General features: G+C 37.6%; 1 protein-coding gene across 1 annotated transcript; it reads left to right on the top strand.

Annotated features, from left to right (window-relative positions):
- Window positions 1-1,241: 1,241 nt before the first annotated feature.
- Window positions 1,242-22,883, top strand: PIK3CA (phosphatidylinositol-4,5-bisphosphate 3-kinase catalytic subunit alpha; the record flags this gene model as incomplete). The annotated part of the gene is made up of 20 exons (XM_084267620.1): window positions 1,242-1,593; window positions 2,984-3,193; window positions 3,850-4,100; window positions 5,529-5,774; window positions 6,627-6,712; window positions 7,944-8,049; window positions 9,086-9,238; window positions 9,345-9,479; window positions 13,234-13,358; window positions 13,742-13,823; window positions 14,294-14,458; window positions 15,016-15,119; window positions 16,288-16,459; window positions 16,814-16,920; window positions 17,414-17,535; window positions 18,040-18,118; window positions 19,716-19,886; window positions 20,406-20,523; window positions 20,698-20,849; window positions 22,065-22,883. The coding sequence occupies 20 exons, from the start codon at window positions 1,242-1,244 to the stop codon at window positions 22,333-22,335; spliced, it is 3,207 nt and encodes a 1,068-aa protein (XP_084123746.1). The 3' UTR covers window positions 22,336-22,883.
- Between the last annotated feature and the right edge of the window lie 996 nt (window positions 22,884-23,879).

Here is a 23,879-nt window from a genome sequence, read left to right as displayed (position 1 = left end):
TGGACCTTGAAGTGGTGTGCAGATATGGTTGCTCCTCCTCTACCTTGCAAAAAGGGTGGGAGAGATACAGAGAAGCTTGACAAGGATTAACAGAAATACAGAATGACTTGGTCAGAGGAGGAGTAAATAATCTGGGGCTATTACAGAAAGGAAGTCATGGGGAGGACTTGATGGATCTCTGTAAAATTAAGAGCAATAAGTACAAAGATAAGGAACTTTGTTCTGAAGCCTGCTACTTTCACCTGACATCATACATTGCTTGTAATGACATAAAGAGAAACAAATAGTTTGTAACATGGAGTGTTTTTCACTCTTGCCACAGGACTCTGCCAGTTTGTGTGCAAAAGCTTCCTGGACAAACTCAATAAGTCTTGATGGATTTATTTTGTGAACATGTAAATGTTGCCCCTGGTTAAGGAAATTGAAAATAGGTAGCAGTTAGGAGAGTTTATTGATGACATATCTCTGTGTGCCGACTTCTTTCTTCAGTTGTTTCGCATCTGTCCTGGGCCACTGGGCTCTAAGATGTCTCTGTTCTGACCAGATACAATTTTTAGCTAGCATAACCTGTTCCACTCCTGTCCATTGCCTGGGAAGGATATTCACACAGCTGCCAAAGGGAACTAGACCATGGAACTGATCCTAAATAAAACAAGCCCAGCCGAAAAAAGGGTTTGGTGCCTGGTATGAGTAGCTTATATTGACCTAAAAAAAGCTAAGGTCAAGTTTTGTGCATACATGGCTTCTAAAAATCAAGTGTAGAGCTTTTAGTAAATACTTGAAACTGCTATCTTAGTAGTGTTTGAATGCTTAAGTTTGGGATGCGAAAAAGCTTAAGAATTAAGTTGGAACACTGGTTTGGCTAAACTGAATAGAGCTGATGGCTTGTATCTCATCCAAGTGTTAATAAATGTTTCTCTTTGATTTCTCTTGATTTTATTTAAACATTTGCTGAATAATAATTTCAATATTAGACATTTTCATCCTCTATGCTATTTAAGTGTTTTAATTAAACGTTATAAAGTTAAGGTTAAAAAAAAAGTCCTTTTTTATGGATGGAAAATATAGCCATCAATATTCATCCATAATTCTAAGTGATGCTTGAACAATTTTATCTGGAATTCCTTTTTCTATTCATATTTTCAATTCTAATATTTACATTTCTAATTTTTACTTTAGGTTTACTCATACAGAACACTGCTTGAAAAACTTCCACTACAAAGCTATCTAAAGACTCAAAAATGCCTCCACGACCATCGTCTGGTGAACTATGGGGCATCCATTTGATGCCACCGAGGATCCTTGTGGAGTGTCTTCTCCCTAATGGAATGATAGTGACTCTAGAATGCCTCCGTGAGGCCACCTTACTAACTATTAAACATGAACTCTTTAAAGAAGCAAGAAAATATCCTCTCTATCAGCTCCTTCAAGATGAATCTTCTTACATTTTTGTAAGTGTTACACAAGAAGCAGAAAGAGAAGAGTTTTTTGATGAAACACGGAGACTTTGTGACCTGCGACTGTTTCAGCCTTTTCTAAAAGTCATTGAACCAGTAGGTAACAGAGAAGAAAAGATTCTTAATAGAGAAATAGGTGAGACGATCTTTATTTCAACATTGTTGTCTGGTTAACTGGTTTCTCCTCTTCAAACTCAAGAATTGAGATGAGTTATGTTTGTCACCGCTATCTGTCAGTTTGCATTTTGTAGTTGTCCCTTGTTGCATCAACTGTCCAAAGATGCTGATTGTAGTAAAGCCTACATTTGGAGACTGTATATCAAACTTTTCTGCAGTTCTGTTTCATTCACAGCTAAAGTCTTTCTTTGTATTTAGTTGTGTGGGGTTTAGTGGGTATTTTCATGCTTGTCTCTTATTAGCAGTATTTCATATTACTACAGAGAGAAGTCTTATTGTACCTGTTGTTTGGAAAGCTAATCTTAATTTGCTAAGGCTACAGAATTGTAAATGCTGGATTTAATTACAAATCTTAACCCACATTTGCAATAGAACACTATTAAAAACATGGGCTTTCTCATTTAGAGAGTAAAATTTAAAAAAAGTGATGTTTTCCCCACTTTGCTACAAAAAGAACACGGTGAGGGGAGTGAAACAAAAACCCCTGTTGAAAGGGCAGAGGGGAGACAAACTGTGATGTTTTGAATCCTCTCTGGAGTAGTTTATTTTCCATTATCCATTGAGAAAGCACAGGGAGGCCAGGATATTTTTCAGCATCTAGGTTAAGTGTCTAAATTTGGCCAGTACAAGCATACCTACTCCCTCTTCATGTCTAACACATGTATATTGAAGTGGTAGAGACTTGTTAAATGGAAATGTTTGTTCTGGGGTGCTCCTAATCAAATGGTTTAATTCTTATGAATGCATCCTATGTAGGTAAACTGCTTCTGCTTTGTGAAGCTTAACCTGTTTGGGACCTAGAGAGATCAGTGGTCAGCTAATCATGGGACAGGACAATTGAAAGGTTCAATTGGAATGTTCATGCATAAATAATTATCTATGCAAGTAATCTCATTAAAGCAAATGGGATTACATCTGAGACTGCGGACCTGAGAGAAATTGATTCATTATGTGAATCTATGCCAAAGAGCTTAAGTTCAATATTTCTCTTGAGTGCTTGTCACATTTTTAAATTTTCATTTAAAAAAAAAAATTAATTAGCTGTCAGTCAGTTGTAAGGACAGCTGATCATGGTCATCATAGCTTCAGAGTTCTGCTAGATTCTTAGAAAAAAATTGGACACAACAGCTTGTCTGGTCCGCTAAAACTTTGTGCTGACTTCAAAGGAAGTTTATTACTGCTCTTTTTCCTTCAGGAGGAGTGTTATCTGTGTGTGTGGTGATTTTAGGGCTTCCAGGGTCTTCTGTGAATGTATACCCAATTTCTGACCCTTTTAGGTTGTGTTTTGTTTGAAGGAAGCTTTAGTTTTCAGTTATGATTTATTTCCTCATGCTTCTCCAATACCGTAGGTTTTGCTATTGGCATGCCTGTCTGTGAATTTGACATGGTTAAGGATCCAGAAGTACAAGACTTCAGAAGAAATATTCTTAATGTGTGTAAAGAAGCAGTGGATCTTCGAGATGCCAATGCGCCGCATAGTAGAGCATTATATGTCTATCCTCCCAATGTGGAGTCTTCATCTGAGCTGCCCAAACACATATACAATAAACTAGATAAAGGTAAGAAATATTTACAGTAGAAACATTGTGGGTTTTTTCAGTGATTGAAATCAGAATACAGCTGGTGACCTAGTACGGAAAACAGTGATTTACCTGTATTTAGTACACTGCAATAATGATATCTTAGTCCAAGTAACTTGATAGAGTGTAGATTCAAAACGAAAACAACACTTAGGGTTTATTTTCTATTCTAATAACTAATTCTGGAAATATAATTTGGTGAATAGTGGTGTTTTCTTTTTTTATTGAGTAGAAAGAACTTGTTGGCTTTGAGTTTTTCTTTTCTCTGACATTCAGAAATCTGGAATTAAATGATGCTGAATCACTGAGTTATCTTGCAGTCAGTAAACAGTTACTGCTGTTTTCTCAAAGGTTGAATAGTCAGTAGTATTCAGTTAGTAAAAATACTCAAGCAATAAAAGTTTGAATTTTACACTAGAGTAAAAAATAAGCTGAGTAATTCCTCAGAAGTTATAAACCTTATAAACATTCTGTCCATTTGGGCTATGAATCTTACCTACATCTTTTAGTAGTATTGCACACTGCTCTCTGTGGGAGGGAGGTGGGAGTTGCTTGGTTTGGGGTTTTTTTTTTGTTTTTTATCTTGAATCTGTATTGAAAATTATATACTTAACACTAATTTACACTTATTCTAGGGCAAATTATCGTGGTAATATGGGTAATAGTCTCACCAAACAATGACAAACAGAAATACACCTTAAAAATCAATCATGACTGTGTGCCTGAGCAAGTTATTGCTGAAGCAATTAGGAAGAAAACAAGAAGTATGTTGCTGTCATCTGAACAATTGAAACTTTGTGTCCTGGAGTACCAGGGCAAATATATTTTGAAAGTGTGTGGCTGTGATGAATATTTGCTAGAAAAGTATCCCCTGAGCCAGTATAAGGTGAGTAACATAATGGATTTTTTTTGAAGTATGATTTGTGAGGGAGAAAAATGATTGATTTTGACTGGCTTTCTCGTTCATTAAATTAATCCAAAACATAAAAATGAAAGTGTATGAATGAAATAGTCTGCGTCTAACAGCAGTGATAAATCAGTGGTAGGTACTTTCAGTATCTCTTGCCATCAGAAATCTAAAACACGTGTTATGCTTGAATGGGGTTGATGTACAAAAGGAAATTTGATCAGATGTTCACTGTGGAAGCAGGCATTGCTATTGCGGATCTTGTCCCTTCCCCCTTTATGGGTGGAGAAAATCTAAATGCACTATTTGTTTTCCTGTTACTTGCACCTTTAAATTTTTTGGTCTTATTAAAGGAGTGATAAAATCCCAGCACTGTTCAACTCTGTTAAATCTTCCTTGTGACTGTGTCCTTCATTGCCTGGGTTTTGTTAGCGCTGTGAGTGCAAGACAGAACTGCTGACAAAAGAGCATCTGAGCAGTCCTCTCTGGAGCAGACAACAATGGTACCCTGTAGATTTCCTGACAGGCTGCTGCTGCTTCCTCTTTGAGGAATGTATTGTTGCAATAAACAGCTTCCATTCCTTCATCTAAAATGGTCGACGATCTGCTCTCCAGAGCAATGGGGAAGATGGGGAGGGTGGAGGATCCTGAATAATGGGAAAAGTAGCTCTTCTGTGGGAGCTGGGGAGCAAGTGCAAGCATATATGAATAATGTTGCACAGTCATCTTGAGATCAAACACTAGACCTATTTGATCCAGCGTCGTTTCTTTAGAAGTATCTGCTATGCCTTTCCTGTGCCGCAGAAGAGCTTGCTAATTACGCTCCAGGGCTGGACCTGCCTTTCACATTGTATTTTGTGTTGCCAGATTAAATGGTGCTTTGAGCGCTCGGTCCTGGATGGACACCATACAGCTTTGCAGCTAGAGACTCTCAGGATCAGTGAGGAGCTAAGGTTAACAAGTACAACTGAATGAAAAATGAGTGTCTGACACTTGTTTTCTGCTCTCTGCCTGTGACTACAAATACCAGTCACCAGTGCAAGGTCTGCACAGCGAACTAGTGTGGCAGTGTGCTGTGCAAAAGCAGTTCAGCAGCTTCCAGAGTCTGCTTTTTGTGCAGTGCTGCACCGGAGCTAAGGAGCACTACAAGAAACCAGACCTGTCATTTTGTCAGCTCTGTTCTGTCTCCAGTTCACCTTTCCACTGTTGTATATGTTATTTGTATCTCAAAATCTGTATGAGGCCCTGCTGTGTGATCTAGCCCAACAAGGGTGCACGCACAGGGACAGTGACAAGGTCTTTAAATATGTTTGTGCTTTTGTATTTTCCTGCATATTTTTAGGTGTATAGATTACCAAGAGGGCAGGCTTTGAAAACATTCTGAACCTTGGTTTTGTTTTCTTGCAGTATATAAGGAGCTGTATAATGCTTGGTCGCATGCCCAATCTGATGCTGATGGCGAAGGAAAGCCTATACACACAGCTGCCACTGGACACCTTTACCATGCCATCTTACTCCAGGCGTATCTCTACAGCTACACCATACATGAATGGAGAAGCTACAGCCAAATCCCTCTGGACTATAAACAGTGCTCTCAGAATAAGAATCCTCTGTGCAACCTATGTAAATGTGAACATCAGAGACATTGACAAGGTAAGGCAAGTGCTCTATGGCATTGTATATGGCTTTAAGCAACTCATGGTTCCCCCCCTCAGTTTTCTGTTCTGTGCTTGCATTTGAATAGGGGTATTAATTAACATGTTAGAAAATGAGAGCGCTTTGTTGTGGAAATGAAGCATTCAATTCTGACAAATACAGATAGGTGTTAGCATCTGAAAAAATTCGTGTACTAAAAGGGTTGGGGTTGTAGTATTTAGGTGAATATCCTGCCTGATAGGAGCAGAACTCACTTCACTTCAGCAAGTATGCAATGCACAGAACCACAAAACCCATGTTGTTATCTATATTCTAAATAACAATTGTTACTAAGAATCTGTTCTAGTAACTGGGAATATTTTTGGTAAAGGGGTGCTGGATAGTGTGCTGCTGCCTTTGCTTTTAAAAAGGGATGCAGGTAGGGTTCAGTCCTACTGAAATCCTTACAAGCCTGGCTCTCTTTTCTCAGAATTTGTTTTGTCTTTCACTATAGTTTAACACAGGAAGAATTTAAAATAAATTCCAGGGGTTTTTTTTGGGGGGGTGGTTGAAGTTTATTATTATGGGGTTTTTTAAGAACTAGTTTTGCAATTAATGAGCAAAAAGACTACAGTTTTTTTTAGAAGGGTATGCTTATATACTGTGCTTCACACCTTGTAGAGCATGAATGAATTTGGCTTGGGGGATGATGGGGCTGTTTGGTTTCCAGGGTTGTGGGTTTATTGGCTTTTGGGATTTTTTTAATGAAAATTAAATAGTATTACATTGTAATCATAGTATATGTTGATAGGAGTGACAAAGTTTATAGTAACATGTCAAAGATAGCACTAATATTAACATTATTTTCAGATTTATGTTAGAACAGGTATCTACCATGGAGGGGAGCCTTTGTGTGACAATGTGAATACTCAAAGGGTACCCTGTTCTAATCCCAGGTAAGATAAATACTCAGACAACTATAAAGAACGTGACTTCCAGGGCATTACAAACAATAGCACTGAAGGAGTAAAGGCTCAACTTAGCCATTATTACTGTAGAGCTCCTTGCTTGGAAATCCTTCATCTAAGTTTTTTAGGAATACTTTTACATATCCCTATATTCTCTTTATGAATTAATGCAAAAGCATTTTGTCTCGTTGCGTATGACAGTATGGTTTTCCTACCAAACAGATCTGCTTTATATGTGCATTTGCATTGCCTCTTAAACTCCAGTATAAGTACTCATTAATACAGTGAAATCAGCATAACTCCCGGTGACTGAGCTCTAGTTTTGACTGTTGATCAATAGCAGGTGTTACAGTTGCACTTCAGACTTCACATTCAGAATGGGTCAGTGTGATACAATGTAACTTTCAGATTTCAGTGAGGTTGGCAGCTTCTTCATTCTTAGAGAAGGATTTGGATGGTGATTTCTTTGTACAACTCTGTTTTTAGTAGCTACAGGGACATTGAAAAATTAATGCAGTGTTGGAGGCTGCTGCCTCTTCCAACTGAGGAAATTCAGCATGACAATTTGCTTAGGAAAGAAACTGTATCCAGAAGTTACTCTTCAAAAGCATGGGTCTACAATCTGAAAGTCTACTTAGTGAGAAGTAAATGAAAACAAAATATATATTCCTGTAGAACCAATCTGTGCTCTTACTGCTATGGTAAATGGAATATCTGAGTTAGGATTATTGCTTTGGATTTCTAGGTTGTGTTATCTGTCTGTCTTGCAATTATCTTTTTATTTTCTAGCAGCTCAAATTCAGTTGAGCTTTGAAAGCTATGCCACGCTTTTTATTTGCTTTTTTTCTCTGAAGTGAAAAATTATTTCACGAACTAAACCTTACGTTAGTGTTGTATGTATGCACGTTCGTTAGCTTCAGGTTATACCTGTGCTCACAGTTGCAGGTAGTATGTTTGTAAGAGTGAAAGTGAATGAACCTATAGCTAAATTTGCAGGAATTGAACCTAGCATGACTTGTTAAATAGTGTTGGTGCTAGAAGCCTAACTGGGGAAGCTTCCGTTCCCATGAGTAGATGTGGCCAAGTGTGTGTAGGAGGACCCTTTATAGTAAGAAAGTGTAGTCCTTAAGCGCATCTACGGTTTAGGTAGGAATATAACAAATGTTTTTTAGTGCAACTATTCATTAAAATGTGGCTTTATTATGCTTAAATGTTACAGATGGAATGAATGGCTGTTGTATGACATGTACATTCCTGATCTGCCCCGTGCTGCTCGGCTCTGCCTTTCTATCTGTTCTGTTAAAGGCCGAAAGGGTGCTAAAGAGGTAAATAAATACTTTGTGGCTTTGACACACTTACAAGCAAAGGCTACTTAAATCACGTTTGGGAAGCTATTTGGTAAGTGCTATCCTGGCAATGAGTCTTAGTGCAGTGTTAGATTTGAATCTGATTAAAATAGGGGGTTTCTTTCCTTGTAATCAGACTTACCCCTTTTTTGTGATCAGAAATTAAGCATCACAGAAAAATGCTTATCTGTTCAACACAGGAATTTGTGTCTATACTGTATGGACAGGCACAAAGATCAGTGTTAATCTTTTGAGGTGCAAGTGCCTTTTAATACAGTTTTCTAAATCCATATGTTATTTACTAATTTCTTAAAGGGCAGTATTTATACTTGTATTTATTTTTAAGGTGAAGAAAACATGCATTGCATTAACATTTGATGCAAAATTCTAAGTAGTATTTCTTAAGAATCTACATCTGGCATCTAATTCTGCTCACCAGCATTGTTACATTTGGCGCTTGAGTGTGTTTATCAGGTAGTTTTCTGTCTACAACCAGGTTTATGAATCTATAAAATCACGAAATGATTATAGGTTGGAGTGGGCTGTTAAAGATCATCTAGTCCAACCCCCTGCCGTGGGAAGGGGATGTCTCTTAAGGTGCTCAAAAGGCCCACCCAACCTGACCTGGAACATTTCCAGGGGTGGAGCATGCTCAGCTTCTCTAGGCAACCTCTTCCAGTGTCTGACCACCCTTATTGTAAAACAAATAAATGTCTTCGCTATGTCCAATCTAAAGCTACTGGCTTTCAGTATAAAACTGTTGCTCCTTATTCTGTCGCTACAGGCCTTGGTAAAAAGCTTCTCTCTGTCAAAAACAACTCTCTGCAATCTTGAGTTACTTTGATGTGGGAAAGACGTTAGCATGTGTTTTCAGGATATGGTACAGTTTCCCCAACCTGCTTCTGCTAATCTGGGAATGTAACAACTTGCTCTGGGGTGAAAAGTTATTTCTTCTTCCTTGCTTGGCACTGATTAATAGATGACACCTGAAAAATCATCTTTTAATCTCTTCAAGGAGCATTGTCCGTTGGCATGGGGAAATATAAACATGTTTGATTACACAGACACCCTGGTATCTGGGAAAATGGCTTTGAACCTGTGGGCTGTACCTCATGGGCTGGAGGATCTGTTGAATCCTATTGGTGTTACTGGATCTAATCCAAATAAGGTAAGTATTTGTACGCCAGCTCTCCTTGAGAGTACGCTTTCAAAATATGCTCTTTTCTAGTAAATATCATTCAACAGAAAAATTAATTTAAATTCCCTTTACATAGGAAACTCCATGTTTAGAGCTGGAATTTGATTGGTTTAGCAATCCTGTAAAGTTTCCAGATATGACGGTGATCGAAGAACATGCCAATTGGACTATATCACGTGAACTTGGATTTAACTACAGCTATGCAGGACTGGTAAGGCAAACTGCCATTCCAAGATTAGCTACTAAAAAATGAAACTGTTCTTTTACTCCATGTATTAGTGATAAAGAAACCTTTTTTCTTATAGCTTAACTTATTTTAAAAGCCAGAAACTGAATTTTGTTATTTCGTTTAGCAAAGTAATATATTCTTTATATTACCAGTAAACTGAATGCTTCACTGATTAACCAGAACACTTTAAAGGGAAACTGTCTTACTGTGCAAACTGCTAGGGCCCTTTTGACACTTTCATATTGCTAAACCAGATGTCTGAACTACTTAGGTTAACCTTTCAGAAGTTGTTATTCTCCTTCAATGATACTGTTTGTTGCTATTTCACTTGTCTAGTTAGGCTTGCTTTTTTAAGATAAAGGTGCTTATAACTTTTCACTGGTTGTTTAATGGGCTAGCGGGAAATTTTAAGGGAATTGGTTGACATACACCCAAGCGTAGTTCTGTCTCCTATGTTCCATGAAAAAAATGTGTATGTTGACAACTGACTTGGTGAGGTTTGGAGCTTTCATACAAGCTCATTTTCTATGAACAGAAGAAGAAAGAAAGAAAAGCAGTAAAGCTAAAATGCTATGTATTTTGAAACAAGGGTGCAGAAATAGTTGGTATGATTTATGTTTTCTTCTGGAGGCTGGTTCAAAGACTCGTGAGTTTCCCCAGGAGACCTTTGTGGTCTGTGTGAAGAAGAGTCACTGGGCGGGAAGTTTGTGTGCCAAAAGGCGCGTAGGTGTCAGTCAGCTTCCAGTTTGGGAATTCTGATGTTTGTAACATTCCCATCTCAATGTATCTTGAAGAAAGCGTTGTAGGCATTTGAATTCTCTTGGTACTCTTCAGGAAGTCCCTCGTGGAGTGGTGTATCGGCTTATAGTATATATGGTGACTGTGCAGTGCTGCAGGGCTCTTAAACATTTAAGGACAGCTGGCTTCTTGGTAAATAACATTCCTTTGCTGTAACACAGCCTGTTACCTTGCTGTATATATGCTCAACACATGGTTTTGTTCCATCTGTAGGCAAAAACAGAGAATGGCAAGAAGAACAAGCTCTCAATTCAGGGACAACTTAATGATGAACTTACACTTTAAAAAAAAAAAACAACAACAAAAGCAAACCAAGCTACCAACATACTGAGATAGAATAAAGCCTCAAATTATTGCCTTTTCTTTTTGTGCTAATCTTAATTCTGTAGAGGTTAAGTATGGTGAAAGCGTATTTCCATCAATGACTAAGTTTGATGGGGAGACAAACTGTACACCCTGCTCTGCTTTCTAATCTTGTTATTCGTGGCACTTCTCTTTCAACTCTTTGTTGTCTCCCAAAATCCTGTTGCTAGCTAGACCTTCTAAAATAATTTCATTAAATGCTTAGTAAGCTTGAACACTACTATTTATTTATCTCTTAGGGTTATCTTTATCCCCTTTATCTTTTAATGTGTGGCATCCTCAGTACTGAAACTAAACCTTCTATATTCAGGTAGTGTGCAAATTTATAGCTGTTTGCAATATTAATTATATTTAGGGAGTGAAAAGGCAATGTGTTTCTCATCCAAATATCACATACTAGATGGCTGTGTAGCATTGACCAGATCTGAAAGAGATAAAAGTGCTTGTCTGAAATGGTCAAAATCAGCAAAGCAGTCACTGAGAGACGACTTCGATATAAATCTTTGTTATGATATGAAGAGCATAACTTGTTGTTTAACCTTGAAATGCTTTACACTGCATTTAAAATCAGTCAATACATCTTTGTAGGAGATCATTTATAGCTCAAACATTATCTTTAATATGAAAGAATTTTTAAATATTAAATCTAATTTACTGTCTCACAATTCATAGAATTTCAAGTTTTTGATGTTGACCACTACTGGATAAATGCATTTTCCTTCTGGGCTTGACCTAAACTATGATTTTTCTGACCCACTATGCAAGTACTTTTTACACTTTTTTGACTTTCACTTACTATTTAGGATGACTCAATCAAGAGGAATATGTACAGTTAATCACTTCTTCAGTATCAACTATGTGATCTTGTGTCAGGTGTAGGGCATCTTATTAGTCATTTACTTTCTTATCAAATGACTCTGGCTTTGCCACTTGCACTGTATCTGTTGCCATAATATTTAAGAGCGTGTTCTAGAAACTTTCCTGTGCCACATAGAGAGTTGTCCTGAATAATTTTCCACTTCCAAGTCCAATCCACGTGCTTCAGAAGGACAATAAAACTAAGTATGTGCTGCTGCACTACGATCTCAGTATCCTACTACTGACAGGGCAAGGTACTAAAAATCATGTGAGTTAGTTGATTTGTACCTTAATATTAATCACAAAATCACAGAATTATTAAGGTTAGACAAGACCTCCAAGATCATCTAGTCCAACTGTCCCCCTACTGCCTATATTACAAACTAAACCATGTCCCTGAGAACCTTGTCCAGTCTTGCCTTGAGTATCCTGAGGGACAGTGACTCCACCACCTCCCTGGGCAACCCATTCCAATGACCAACCGCTCTTTGTAAGAAGAATTTTCTCCTAACTTCTAATCTGAACCTCCTGTGGCGAAATTTGATGTAAACTTAAAGGCAAGAATATTCTTGTCCCATATAGTAGTTGTCAAACCCATCATGAGAACACGCAGTTTATGTAATTAAAGATAAATGTAGAGAACTTAAAGTCTGAAGTAGATATGTCATTTAATCTGACTACTATTCACAAAGCTTGTGTGTATTTGTAGAAATAACACCCATTTTCCTTTGAAAGGGTGTCTTGGTCTCTTATCTGGAAACTTCAGATTTTTCAGCTTTTGTTTTCAGCTGTTCTTTACTTTTTTCTTTTTTTTAAATCCATATCCATTGAAAAGACTTTCTGTAAAAGATATGGAGGTATATTTGTAAGTCCACTATAAAAACACTCTTGTAGAATTGTTGGGGTAGCTTCATTTAATGTACAACTAGTTTATTATAGTTATATTTATACTAATGGCAATAATAGAAGCTGTTTATGACTTATGCAATTGATTACGTAGCTGAAACCTCAGAAACAACATTGTTTTATATGTTGTTCTGTGAAAAACGCATTAAAAGATCTAAGAAATGGAAAGTATAGGAGAAAAATTGGACTTGGCACATGAGCTGTCAAAAGTGAAGCATGGTATTTTCAGTGCATCTGCAATTGGTCTAAGCTGGTTCTAATGAATGAAGTCTTAAGTAAAATTAGTTTCACTGTGTACCAGTTGTTTTCTGTGCCCTTTGAAGACTATCTTACGCTAATCCTGGATAGTGTTTTCCAGTCTTTGGTTACTCAGGCTTTCCTGCAGTATTCTACCTTTTGTCTGCCTAGCTTTGTTCCCCATACTCTGCTTATTCAGTCCTGATTCTTTTTCACTCCTTTCATCAGCTCTTGGCAGTCTCAAAACTGGAGGCAGAAATGACTAGTTTCACTTCATTTATGCATTATATTGCACATCAGATGTCATTTGCTGCTGTATCTCAACACAGCTGATTTAGTTGAAATGTACCTCCTCTTGTCCCAGTAGTGACTAAAAGCAGTTGCAGACATCAAAGCCCTAGTCTTTCATGTCTCTCTGTATTTAAATTCTGAGTCCTCAGTTGTAACAAAAGGAAATGACAAGATGATATTATATGGCATAGGCTGCAAGTGTTGCTGCTAAAATACTTTCCGTATCTTGCATGACAACAGAGGGAAATATGTGGAGTGTTAATGGACCATTTTCTCTCTGCAGAGTAACAGAATAGCCAGAGATAACGAATTAAGAGAAAGTGACAAGGAGCAACTTCGAGCCATATGCACACGAGATCCTTTGTCTGAGATTACTGAGCAAGAGAAGGACTTCCTCTGGAGCCACAGGTATTTAAAAACAATAAACAAACCAAGGAAAAATCCTTGCCATAGTCAAACTTCACCCCATTCACTCCAAATATGTTACAAGTGTCAGGTTTTGATACTTTTTAAAAACTCTGTATCATTTGGTTTAGCATTTTGGAAGAGGCTTTTAAAGCATTGGGCATTCCATGCCTTTATTTGTGAGCCCAAGGAAAAGTAAGGTGTTGAACTAGCTTACCCTTTCCCCATTACTGCAGCGTACCTTCACGCGTGGTCCCTGACATCACTTTGGTATCAGTCAGATACTGCTTGCAAAGGAGGAATAAGGTGCAAGACTGAGGGGACATAAAGATGGTTATCTAAGGAAAAAGTGATATTTTGTACATAGAACTTTCTTTCTTTTGCAGACACTATTGCGTGAATACTCCAGAAATTCTGCCCAAGCTACTTTTGTCCGTTAAATGGAATTCTAGAGATGAAGTGGCCCAGGTAACACATAGCACTGAATTAGTTCAAAGTTTTTGAAGAAGCTTTAAAATGTACTTTTCTAAAGAAAACTTCTGGTAGTTAAAAACACATCAAATGTGCATGATATGTTGAATGAAAACTCAGATGATTCAAGTTGCCACTGTCACTGACTGATCAGTCTGGTCCATAGTTCTTGTTACTTAGCTTAGTCTGAATCTTCGTATTTCCTCTCAGTGTCACTGCTTAAATCCTTGATATGTTGCTGATTTGTCACTTACAAAATGTGTGGGTTTGTTTTCATTCTTTCTATAGTGGATAAAATAACACAAGTCATGTAGCAACTAATACCAAATTGTTTATTGAGAGAGGACTGGTGAGTTACCTTCTACTCAGATGCGGTTTGTGTCAGACAATACCTCCTCATGGCTGTGTATTAGAATTTCTTCCTAATCAATGCAAACATGTGATGTGCTTGGACTTCTTGTCCACAGATGTACTGTTTGGTAAAAGACTGGCCTCCAATCAAGCCAGAGCAAGCGATGGAGCTTTTGGACTGTAATTATCCAGATCCAATGGTGCGAGCTTTTGCAGTTCGGTGTCTAGAGAAGTACTTGACAGACGACAAACTGTCTCAGTACTTAATCCAGCTAGTACAGGTATATAACATATTTTGGTATGCTTGATGTCTTGTGTATATTCAGTGATCACAGAGGCATAAATACAGCAAAAAGTTATGATGTGAAAAAGAGGTAATCAGGCATCTCTGTTTGTATTGCAGCTTATTTAGCAGGAGGAAAGGAAATGTCATTGACTTTCTGTAGTGCTGTGGTTTTGCTTGTTGATATTTCATGCCAAAATTTTGCAGAGATGCAGAACTGTTCAACCAGCTGGAGCAGGCAGCTATTTCAGCTGTCCTAACATATGGGAAAATATGAGCAGAAGCATCTTCTCAAAATTTTGAGCAAGTTGAGGCTAAAATATTTGGTAACAGTAAAGGAAGCATCAGATGGTAAGTTCCTGAATTAGAAGTAGCCAGTGCACTGTTAGCAGATATCGTTCAGATCCTAACAAATGTAAGTACTACTACCAAAATCAATAATTCTGCAAAGTGTAATGTAAAACATATATAGCTTTTTATTTAACTGCCTTTCATCTGTAAATTGTTCAGAGATAATTGGAGCTGATTGTTTATTATTATTTTCTCTTTAACTAGGTTCTGAAATATGAACAGTATTTAGATAACCAGCTTGTGAGATTTTTACTTAAGAAGGCACTCACCAATCAAAGGATAGGACACTTCTTCTTTTGGCATTTAAAGTAAGCATAATGTCATCTTAAAGGGTGGTCAGATTACTATTAGCTGTAAATAATTACTTGTTATAAAGGCTTGGCATACTAGATGTCCCTTTTAAAAAATATTATCAATTAAAGTTTGGTTTATATTGGTTAAGAGTTTGAATGCATAGTTTGGTAATAGTGTCATCCCTCACAGCTTCAAAAGCTAGTTAATACTAGATCCTTATCTTGTATTTCTCTTTATGTAATGATTATTCTAAAAGTTAGTTGAAGATTTCTGGAAGCTTCCTGTAGTGTTCACTATTTACAGCTTTGACAGATTTCTGCTGTTTGAATTGTATTTTGTATGCCAGACCCCCTCTGCCCCCAGTTTCTTCCAGAAAGTTTTACAAATAGTCAAGGCCTAAAGAAAGCAAGCCACCCAATTTGACCAGATAAGGCTTTGAAAAATAGCTGTGCATACATGTTTATTAAAGATTTTTATAAAGCTTGATAACCAAAACATCTCAGTGTTTCCTTACTAAGTATAATATGGAGTATTATAATTCCCAGTGTTGAGAAGGCCAAGCATAAATTAGCCTAGAGCATACTGGATTGTTGTGAGGTCTTGCCTAAAAAGGCTGTTCTAAGACAGTGTGATCAGATGCAGAAATTGAAAGCATAAAGATTTGTTTTCTTCTGTTTTCTACTTCCCTTGGTAATCATGAAGGGCAATGGAATAGGTTGCCTGTTTAACTTGTTTTGAGGGGGTCTTCTTTAGGACTGTACAAAGACAGAGTAGCTGTAGAGGGGCTATAGCCTGGGACTGGTTTAATGAGACAAGGAGAAAATGAACAGGCTGTTTTTGCTCTTGGCAAAGAAATCTCAGATTGAAAACTGGAGGTTTACTAGAGTTTCTGGGAAGCATGGATTTTGAATACAGGCAAGGAGGTAGAGAAGGGCAGAATGGAGCAAGAACAAATGGAGATATAAGGCTATAAACTGTGCTGAAGTAGTTCTAAAGGGTACAGAAGTCTGAGTCCAATCAGTGAGGTGAATTTTGGCTTTTTTGAGGAGATCAGTACAAGTTTTTACCTGGAAAGAAGGATCCAAAAGCAGCCCTCCAGAAGATGTTACAAGTATAGCTTCAGTTTTGGTAGCTATAAGTGGTCTTGTGTTTCAACTATAATTGTTGTTCTTCTTTGTGTAGGTCTGAAATGCACAATAAAACTGTAAGTCAGAGGTTTGGTTTACTTCTGGAGTCCTACTGCCGAGCGTGTGGAATGTACCTAAAGCATCTGAGCAGGCAGGTGGAGGCTATGGAGAAGTTGATTAACCTCACAGATATTCTCAAGCAGGAAAAAAAAGATGAGACCCAGAAGGTATTATAAGCTGTCCACATATCAAACTGATGCTGTTGAGTCACAGAAATTACTTAGAACAGTTTAATTAGATTAACTAACTAGAAAAGTATTAACACTAACTTCAGTAGATAGTACATTATCCAAGCAGGTATAGTATTTTCTATCTGCATTGTTGTTGTCCACCTCTTAAGGTAACAGAATGAAAGTTGAAGGCTTCAGTTGGTGTAATGTATGGCTAATTTGTGTAACACAGTAATGTAAGCAGAGTTATTTCTGTTGGAACGATGCAAAACCAAAGCTAAAATCCAACATTTACCTTCATTTACACATAGTTAATGTTCTCAAAACTGAAATGTGATTATTATTTATCAGGTACAGATGAAGTTCCTTGTTGAACAAATGAGACGGCCGGATTTTATGGATGCTTTACAAGGTTTTATCTCTCCTCTTAATCCTGCACATCAACTGGGAAATCTTCGGTATCGTCTTTGGTTTTGAAATTTGCTTAGATATTTAAGTAAATATTCAGTAATGTCAACATCAACAATGTTAAGGTTAAATGTAAACATAATAAATGCTAGTATCTTCAAAGTTAATTGAATCAAATTTGTAGCAGAGTACTTCATGGAGTGATGTATTTTCCATCTACTGTTTTAACAATTAGGGAACAACATAACACTTAGCTGTTCCTTTAAGGTGGCAAAAACCGCAGTCCTCCTGGTTGTAAGGCACTTCTACTGCCAAAAGAAAATTTATGCTATAGTCAGGTCTTCAGTTGGAATTAGCAAATGGTTAACATAGAATTTAGTAATTCAAGTTTAAAGCTGAAAGTAAAAGTGCTTGAGTGTTGGTTATCTGAGCATCTTTAATTTGATAGTTCAAGGAGTTTAAAGGAAATGGGGACGTGTAGCTTTAGCAAAACATGGTATGACAATCAAATGCTGATTTCATAAAACCTTATCTCTCTTATAGGCTTGAGGAGTGCAGGATAATGTCATCTGCAAAAAGGCCATTGTGGTTGAACTGGGAAAACCCAGATATTATGTCTGAATTGTTATTTCAGAACAATGAGATAATCTTTAAAAATGGAGATGGTAAGGAAACATAGGTGCAGTCTGTTTATTTTCCTAATCTACTGTTTAGTATTTTTTCTAAGCATATAAAATGTGTATAATGGGGGAAATAATTTGGAGAAAATAATCTGAACAAAGCCATTTTCTTTTCCAGAAAAATTAAGCATCTACAAGTAAGTTATGTACAAATCTTCCATGTTCTAAGATGCTCAGTCTGTGGTGGAACATGATACTATGCAATACTTTGGGTTTTTTACTTTTGTGTATACAAGATATTACAGATGTATAATCTATATAACTGTTGTGTTCTCAGTTCATACTTGTGAATGGCTTTAAATAGAAATTTATGGTGGCAAATTTTATTCTCAACTATTTCAAACCTGCTTTTCTCTATTGACAAAACAAAATATACACTAAACTAATGCAAGCCTTGCTTCCTTTAGACGTGTTTTCTGGGGGAAAAGTAAAAAGATGTAACAGTGTTCTGATGTTATGAAACTTGCAATCTCTATTTCACTCTTCTAGACTTGCGTCAGGACATGCTGACACTTCAGATAATAAGAATTATGGAAAACATCTGGCAAAACCAGGGTCTTGATCTTCGGTAAGCATTAGAGCTCATTCTCAAACACTACTGTTCTTAATGGGTTTTGCATTGGTTTGTTACCAGAGATGGCTTCTGTTTTCCTAAGGGTAATAAATGATATGCTATAAATAGGCATGTTTGTACATGTTAGAGTCACTTTTTTACTAACCCTCAGTCAGCTAAACAACTAGATTCTTTAAAGATTACAGAGCATTTTTCAAATATGATTAAGTGTCAATCAAGTGGGTATGAGGGGTCTACGTACCAGGAATGGATACAAGAGCTATCCAACACACTAACCACACTGCAGTCCGGTGATTGTATCTGTAGGATTTGCTTTCAGCAAGTTGCCACACTTGCAGCCTGTTGAGTGCTGACTTTCTGTAGTTGGTATCTTTACCTCAGTATGCAGAGTAGGCATTACCCAGTCTGATATGCGTGCAGCTTCTCCACCTCTAAATGGTCTGAGAGTACAGTAGCTTCTGCAGAATGCCTATCAGTGTAGACTGTTCTGCTTCTGGAAAATTAGTGCTGGACAGGTGATGCTTCCAAATGTGTGTTTGCTGTGTGGTAGCGTAACAGAGCAACCTCTGCACTGTCAAGCCATATATGTTCTTTGCACCCCCGGTTCTCATTTCCGAATCACCCAGCCAAGAGGAGCTATTGGTCTGTGTTATCTCCTCTCAGCAACTGTTTTGTTTCATTACAGTACTAGAGTGACAGAATAATGGCATTGTCTAGGAATGGTTTGCAGATTTGCAGTTCACAGTGCCCATGTCTTGAAGAGTAGCCAGCAATGGAAATGTGCAAAAATATATATTCTCCCACCTCTTGCTACTCTTTCATTAAAGAGGCAGCATAAAGCTTTAGAAGAGAAGGTGCACACATGGTGTGACAGGCTGATGTAATATAAAAAACAAAACACTCACAGCTGTCCATTTGCTATCCTGAAAGACTGAAATGAGCAGGCAAGATAAGGCAGCCGAGATGGACTCTGAATCCTGAGCAAGGTACGGATTACAGAAGACAGTAAGAAATTATTCTGAGGATCTAGAAACTGTGATTCATCCCACTAAGGCCACTGAACTGGATGTGTCTCTGCTACAGAAAGTCTACAGTTTATGCCCCGTCCTTAGGAAGGATGGGTGCCTGTTTTCCTTTGACCTCCAAATTAGGCTTCTATCTAAAAATGCAAGTGTAGATGGATATAAATATACTTGTAGTACCTGCAAATGAATTGCAATTAATCTAGAGATCAGAAGCCCACCTCCACAGCAACACTAGCAGTCAGCTCTGCTGTTAGTTATGTGTTGCACTGGTGTTCTGTAGATTCTTGGGTCTAATACAAAGCCATGATAGATTGTTTTTTTTTCTGGGATTTTTTACCATGCCATCATAAAAAACCTTTTGATACTCCAGTGTTCTTAGAAGGCTGTATTACACTATAGCTGTGACACTTCACCTCCAAAAAAGACATCTCAGGAGAGAAAAAGGCTGCTTTTTGGTACATGCAAACATGTCTTTTGCTTGCTCTCTTAAAACTTACCTGTGGAAGAAAAAAAGGGGTGTGGTGGAGAGAACCCAACCCCAAAGCACCAAAAACTTTGTCTTTCAGGATGCTGCCTTATGGTTGTTTGTCTATTGGTGACTGTGTGGGACTCATCGAGGTAGTGAGGAGCTCTCATACGATCATGCAGATTCAGTGTAAAGGAGGCTTAAAAGGAGCACTGCAATTCAACAGCCATACGTTGCACCAGTGGCTCAAGGACAAGAACAAAGGAGAAATGTGAGATTTCCTGTTGCTTGTTTTTCTTGTTAGTGTGCTTTTCTTGATGGAAACTGAAGTCCATGAAGTGGGAAACTTTTGCCCATCTGTAATTGGCTTGTTTGTCTTTCCCTGTGCTTCAGCTTTTCCTAGTATTCCTGCTTGTAGTTCTTCTAATGTGTTTGCATGGTTCTGTGACTTCTCAGCAGTCAAGTGGAAGTTGGAGATAGAACTGTTGAGATACAGCTTAAGTCTGTACTTTATAGTAGCTCATCAGAAGGAAAATTGATGGCATTCAAAAGAAGGCCAGTCACTTTAACAGCTAGTTACTGTTTTGTGATCTAAGTGTAAGTACTACACTTTTCTGAGTGTGCTGAATTTCTTCCTTACTTGGATAAAGTGATAAAGCCCAAGAACTCTGTTTCATTGAGAGAACATTGTAGAAGTTGGTTCTTCCTTAGTGGGGGAGGAAAAAAAGGTGCAGATTTTTTCACTATTAGAATATCTTTAGGAAGACATCTCCTTTTTTGTTTTTAATAGGTATGATGCAGCTATTGACTTGTTTACACGTTCTTGTGCTGGGTACTGTGTTGCTACCTTTATACTGGGCATTGGTGATCGTCACAACAGTAACATCATGGTAAAAGATGATGGACAAGTAAGATACTTTTTTTTTTTTAAAAAAAAGCATAATCTCTTATGTCACTCAGATATGAGCTAGTGTTAAGAAATAAATGAATAAATAGATTTGAACTATAAGTAAACGAATTGTACTATGACATCATTTGAACAAGGACTTACTAATCTTTAAATACCTTTCTGTCTTTCCAAGCTGTTTCACATTGACTTTGGGCACTTCCTTGATCACAAGAAGAAAAAGTTTGGTTATAAAAGAGAGCGTGTGCCATTTGTCTTAACACAGGACTTTTTAATAGTGATTAGTAAAGGAGCCCAAGAATGTACCAAAACAAGGGAATTTGAAAGGTGAGCCTTTTGTAAGCATTTAACTTACCGAGTATTTCATACCTAAAATGCACTTTACTACTGATGACCTTTTAATAATTTAATAATTAAGACTTTTTAACTGAAAAGTATTACTTTAATTGTCTTGCAGTAGGTATGTTCTAATTTTTCAGTTGAAGATCAGGCATCCACTTGTTAATCAGTAGGTGATTTTAGCGCTTATACAGCTTTTGGTTCATGAAACTTCACTCAAACTTTGCAGGGTCAGCACACGACTTCGCTTTAAAAATTTCTCTTTTTTTCTTTACTTTTTAAATTTAACAGTTAAAAGAAAATCCATTGGGATTCTATCACTGCAAAAATTGAGAGTTGTAAAATGTCAGATGTAATGCGCCTCAGAGCCTCACTGGTCAGAGCAATATTTCCCGCTCCTATAGCTGCTGTGGTATCAGCTCTTCAGCTGGCCTGTGTAGTTTGTGATGTTCTGCAGAGCCTGCTAAGAACAAACTTCAAACTAACACTAAGTAAACAAATAAATATGGTAGATGTCATCATTCTTAATATCTGTCTTTCCAGAGATAGCTTTTGAGGTTTCAATTTTAATCTTAATTTCATTATGTTGGGGCAGAAGACAGTTTTTAAGTTGCAGTGCCTGAACACTGCAGTGAATCTTTTTGCATTTTTTTCCTTAACCTGATTATTTTGGTGATTTCAGCACAAACAAGCATTTCTCACTCAGCGTTATGACATTGCATTCAGGATGGGACATTAGCTTTCTCCAGAGTATCTAAGGAGCAACAGCTACTGCCCTGATAAAACTACAGGCTAGAAGTGCATCTCCGATGATAACCAGGAGGCACTATTCGCAACAGTGTATCAATCAGCACATGTCCTTTGAATCACAAAATATCAGTAGCAGTGACTAAAAGGGCTTTGAACTCTGGTAAACTTGTGATGAATACTTGTATGAATTGCAAATGAGGCTTAAGGCTAGCAACTTGTCTTCAGTTTGGCTATCCTGTTAGTCTGGGCACTGCTAATTCTTACAGGAATTACAGTAACCTAAGTAAGAAGATGAGTATGTTTTCTCAGCAACGTTATGGTGTTCTTATTGGGCTACAACTGTCTGCTCTCTTACTGTCCAGCTACCTGAAAGCTGCCTTGGGAGGTGAAGAAATAGTATGTATCTAATAAGTAAATACACTGAGATTTGTTTTTTTTCCCCACGTGTTCCAGGTTTCAGGAGATGTGTTACAAGGCGTACCTTGCGATTCGGCAGCATGCGAATCTCTTCATCAATCTCTTCTCCATGATGCTTGGCTCAGGAATGCCAGAACTGCAGTCCTTTGACGATATTGCCTACATTCGAAAGACCCTTGCATTGGACAAAACTGAGCAGGAGGCTCTTGAGTACTTCATGAAGCAAATGAACGATGCTCACCATGGTGGCTGGACAACAAAAATGGACTGGATCTTCCACACAATAAAGCAACATGCTTTGAACTGAAATGAAAGCAAAGACACGGAGAACTGATTGGCCCGCTTCGTGGGTTCTGCACTGTTAATACCCGTTAGCAGCAAAGACTGGTTGCATAGGAATTGCACAAACCGTGAACAACACTAGACTTTATGGCAAGGAGATGAATTGTTCAGACAACTGTCGAAAAGCAATGTAAAACAGGGTTTCAGATAGCACTAAAGTTGTATACTTCAAATATTAAGCTTTAGTATGATGTGTGACTTCATGTTATGCCTTAAGCCCAGAAAGGTAAACTTGGAAGAATGTTTTCTTTTGTCATTTGATAGGATAAATGAGAAGGAAAAAGAAAACAGCGCTAGCATGAACATAGTCCATCACATATTACCTTAGATCTGGTACAGCAGGTAGAGACTATGCTGGATTGAGAGGAGTGGAAGGAAAATTGAACTCATAGTGACCACTTAGGGACAGCATAGTTTGAAGGGGAAGGAATTCTAAGCTCAAAGATCTAAAAACAATAGTGAGAGGACAGTGCCTTTTAAATGTGCTCAGAGGCATTAACACTTAGGGGGTTTAGATGACTCTGATTTCTGGGTCTGTCATCTGCACAGTTTCTGAAAGCAGTAGGAAATAGGCCCATTCAGTATGGTATTTCTTCTGCTCAGTGTTTCTAGGGGTGTGATTCATACCTTCAAAAAGAAACTCCCTATCAGCCCCAAAACCTGACTAACCTGGAAATTGAATGGTCAGAATTGGGTTTAGTGCAACGGAGAGTTGTAGTGTTCATATTAGGTTTGCTTTAATCTAACTTGAACTGAATAGCTTTTTTTCATACATGTTTTCCAGAACCTAAAGAAAGGTGAGTTATTAAAATTATTGAAAGATTATTTTTTTATAAAGGCTATTTATATAATAGGAACTATTATTAATATATATTCTTTATTCACATGATTTGTCCAATATTCACTCTTTTAATTTTGCAGCCCAGTTCTATCTGTCCAAGACTCCCGTTTCCATTAACGTCACTGAAGGTGACCAGATATACTCCTAGGACCAAATTCAACCCTGGTGAAAGAGGACACAAGTACCATTGAAGTAGTGGGAGTTACACCCACTAAGGCGAGAGGTGAACTTGGCCTAAGTCTCTTCACAAATTTTTGGGCATCACTCTTCACATTACTGAAGTGATATGCTGGCTATTCAAGGAACATACATTTAAACCCTCAGTCTCTGGGTCCACCATTTCTCTTCTTTCTTCCTCCTTTGGAAGTGGTTGTTTAATCCAGTAACAGATACATCAAAAATAGCAATTTAGATTTTCAGTACGATCGGTAATAAGCAGTTTGACCTACAGCAGATACGTTGGATAGCTCAAAGCATGTGGAGTTACCAAACATTTAAGGCTATGTCTGTTTTGTGTATGTGTGTGCGTGTAATATATATTTGTAAATCTAGGTGTCCTCTAACACAACTATGATGTGTGCAATCAATTAAATTGGCACCACTTTTTTTAAACCGTTCAGAGTACTGAGGATTTCAGATTGCCCTTATGTGCAACTTCAGGTAGGACT

This window comes from Gallinula chloropus, assembly GCF_964237585.1.
Source record: "Gallinula chloropus genome assembly, chromosome: 8".
Classification (NCBI taxonomy): domain Eukaryota; kingdom Metazoa; phylum Chordata; class Aves; order Gruiformes; family Rallidae; genus Gallinula; species Gallinula chloropus.
This window is presented reverse-complemented; position numbering and strand designations above follow the sequence as displayed.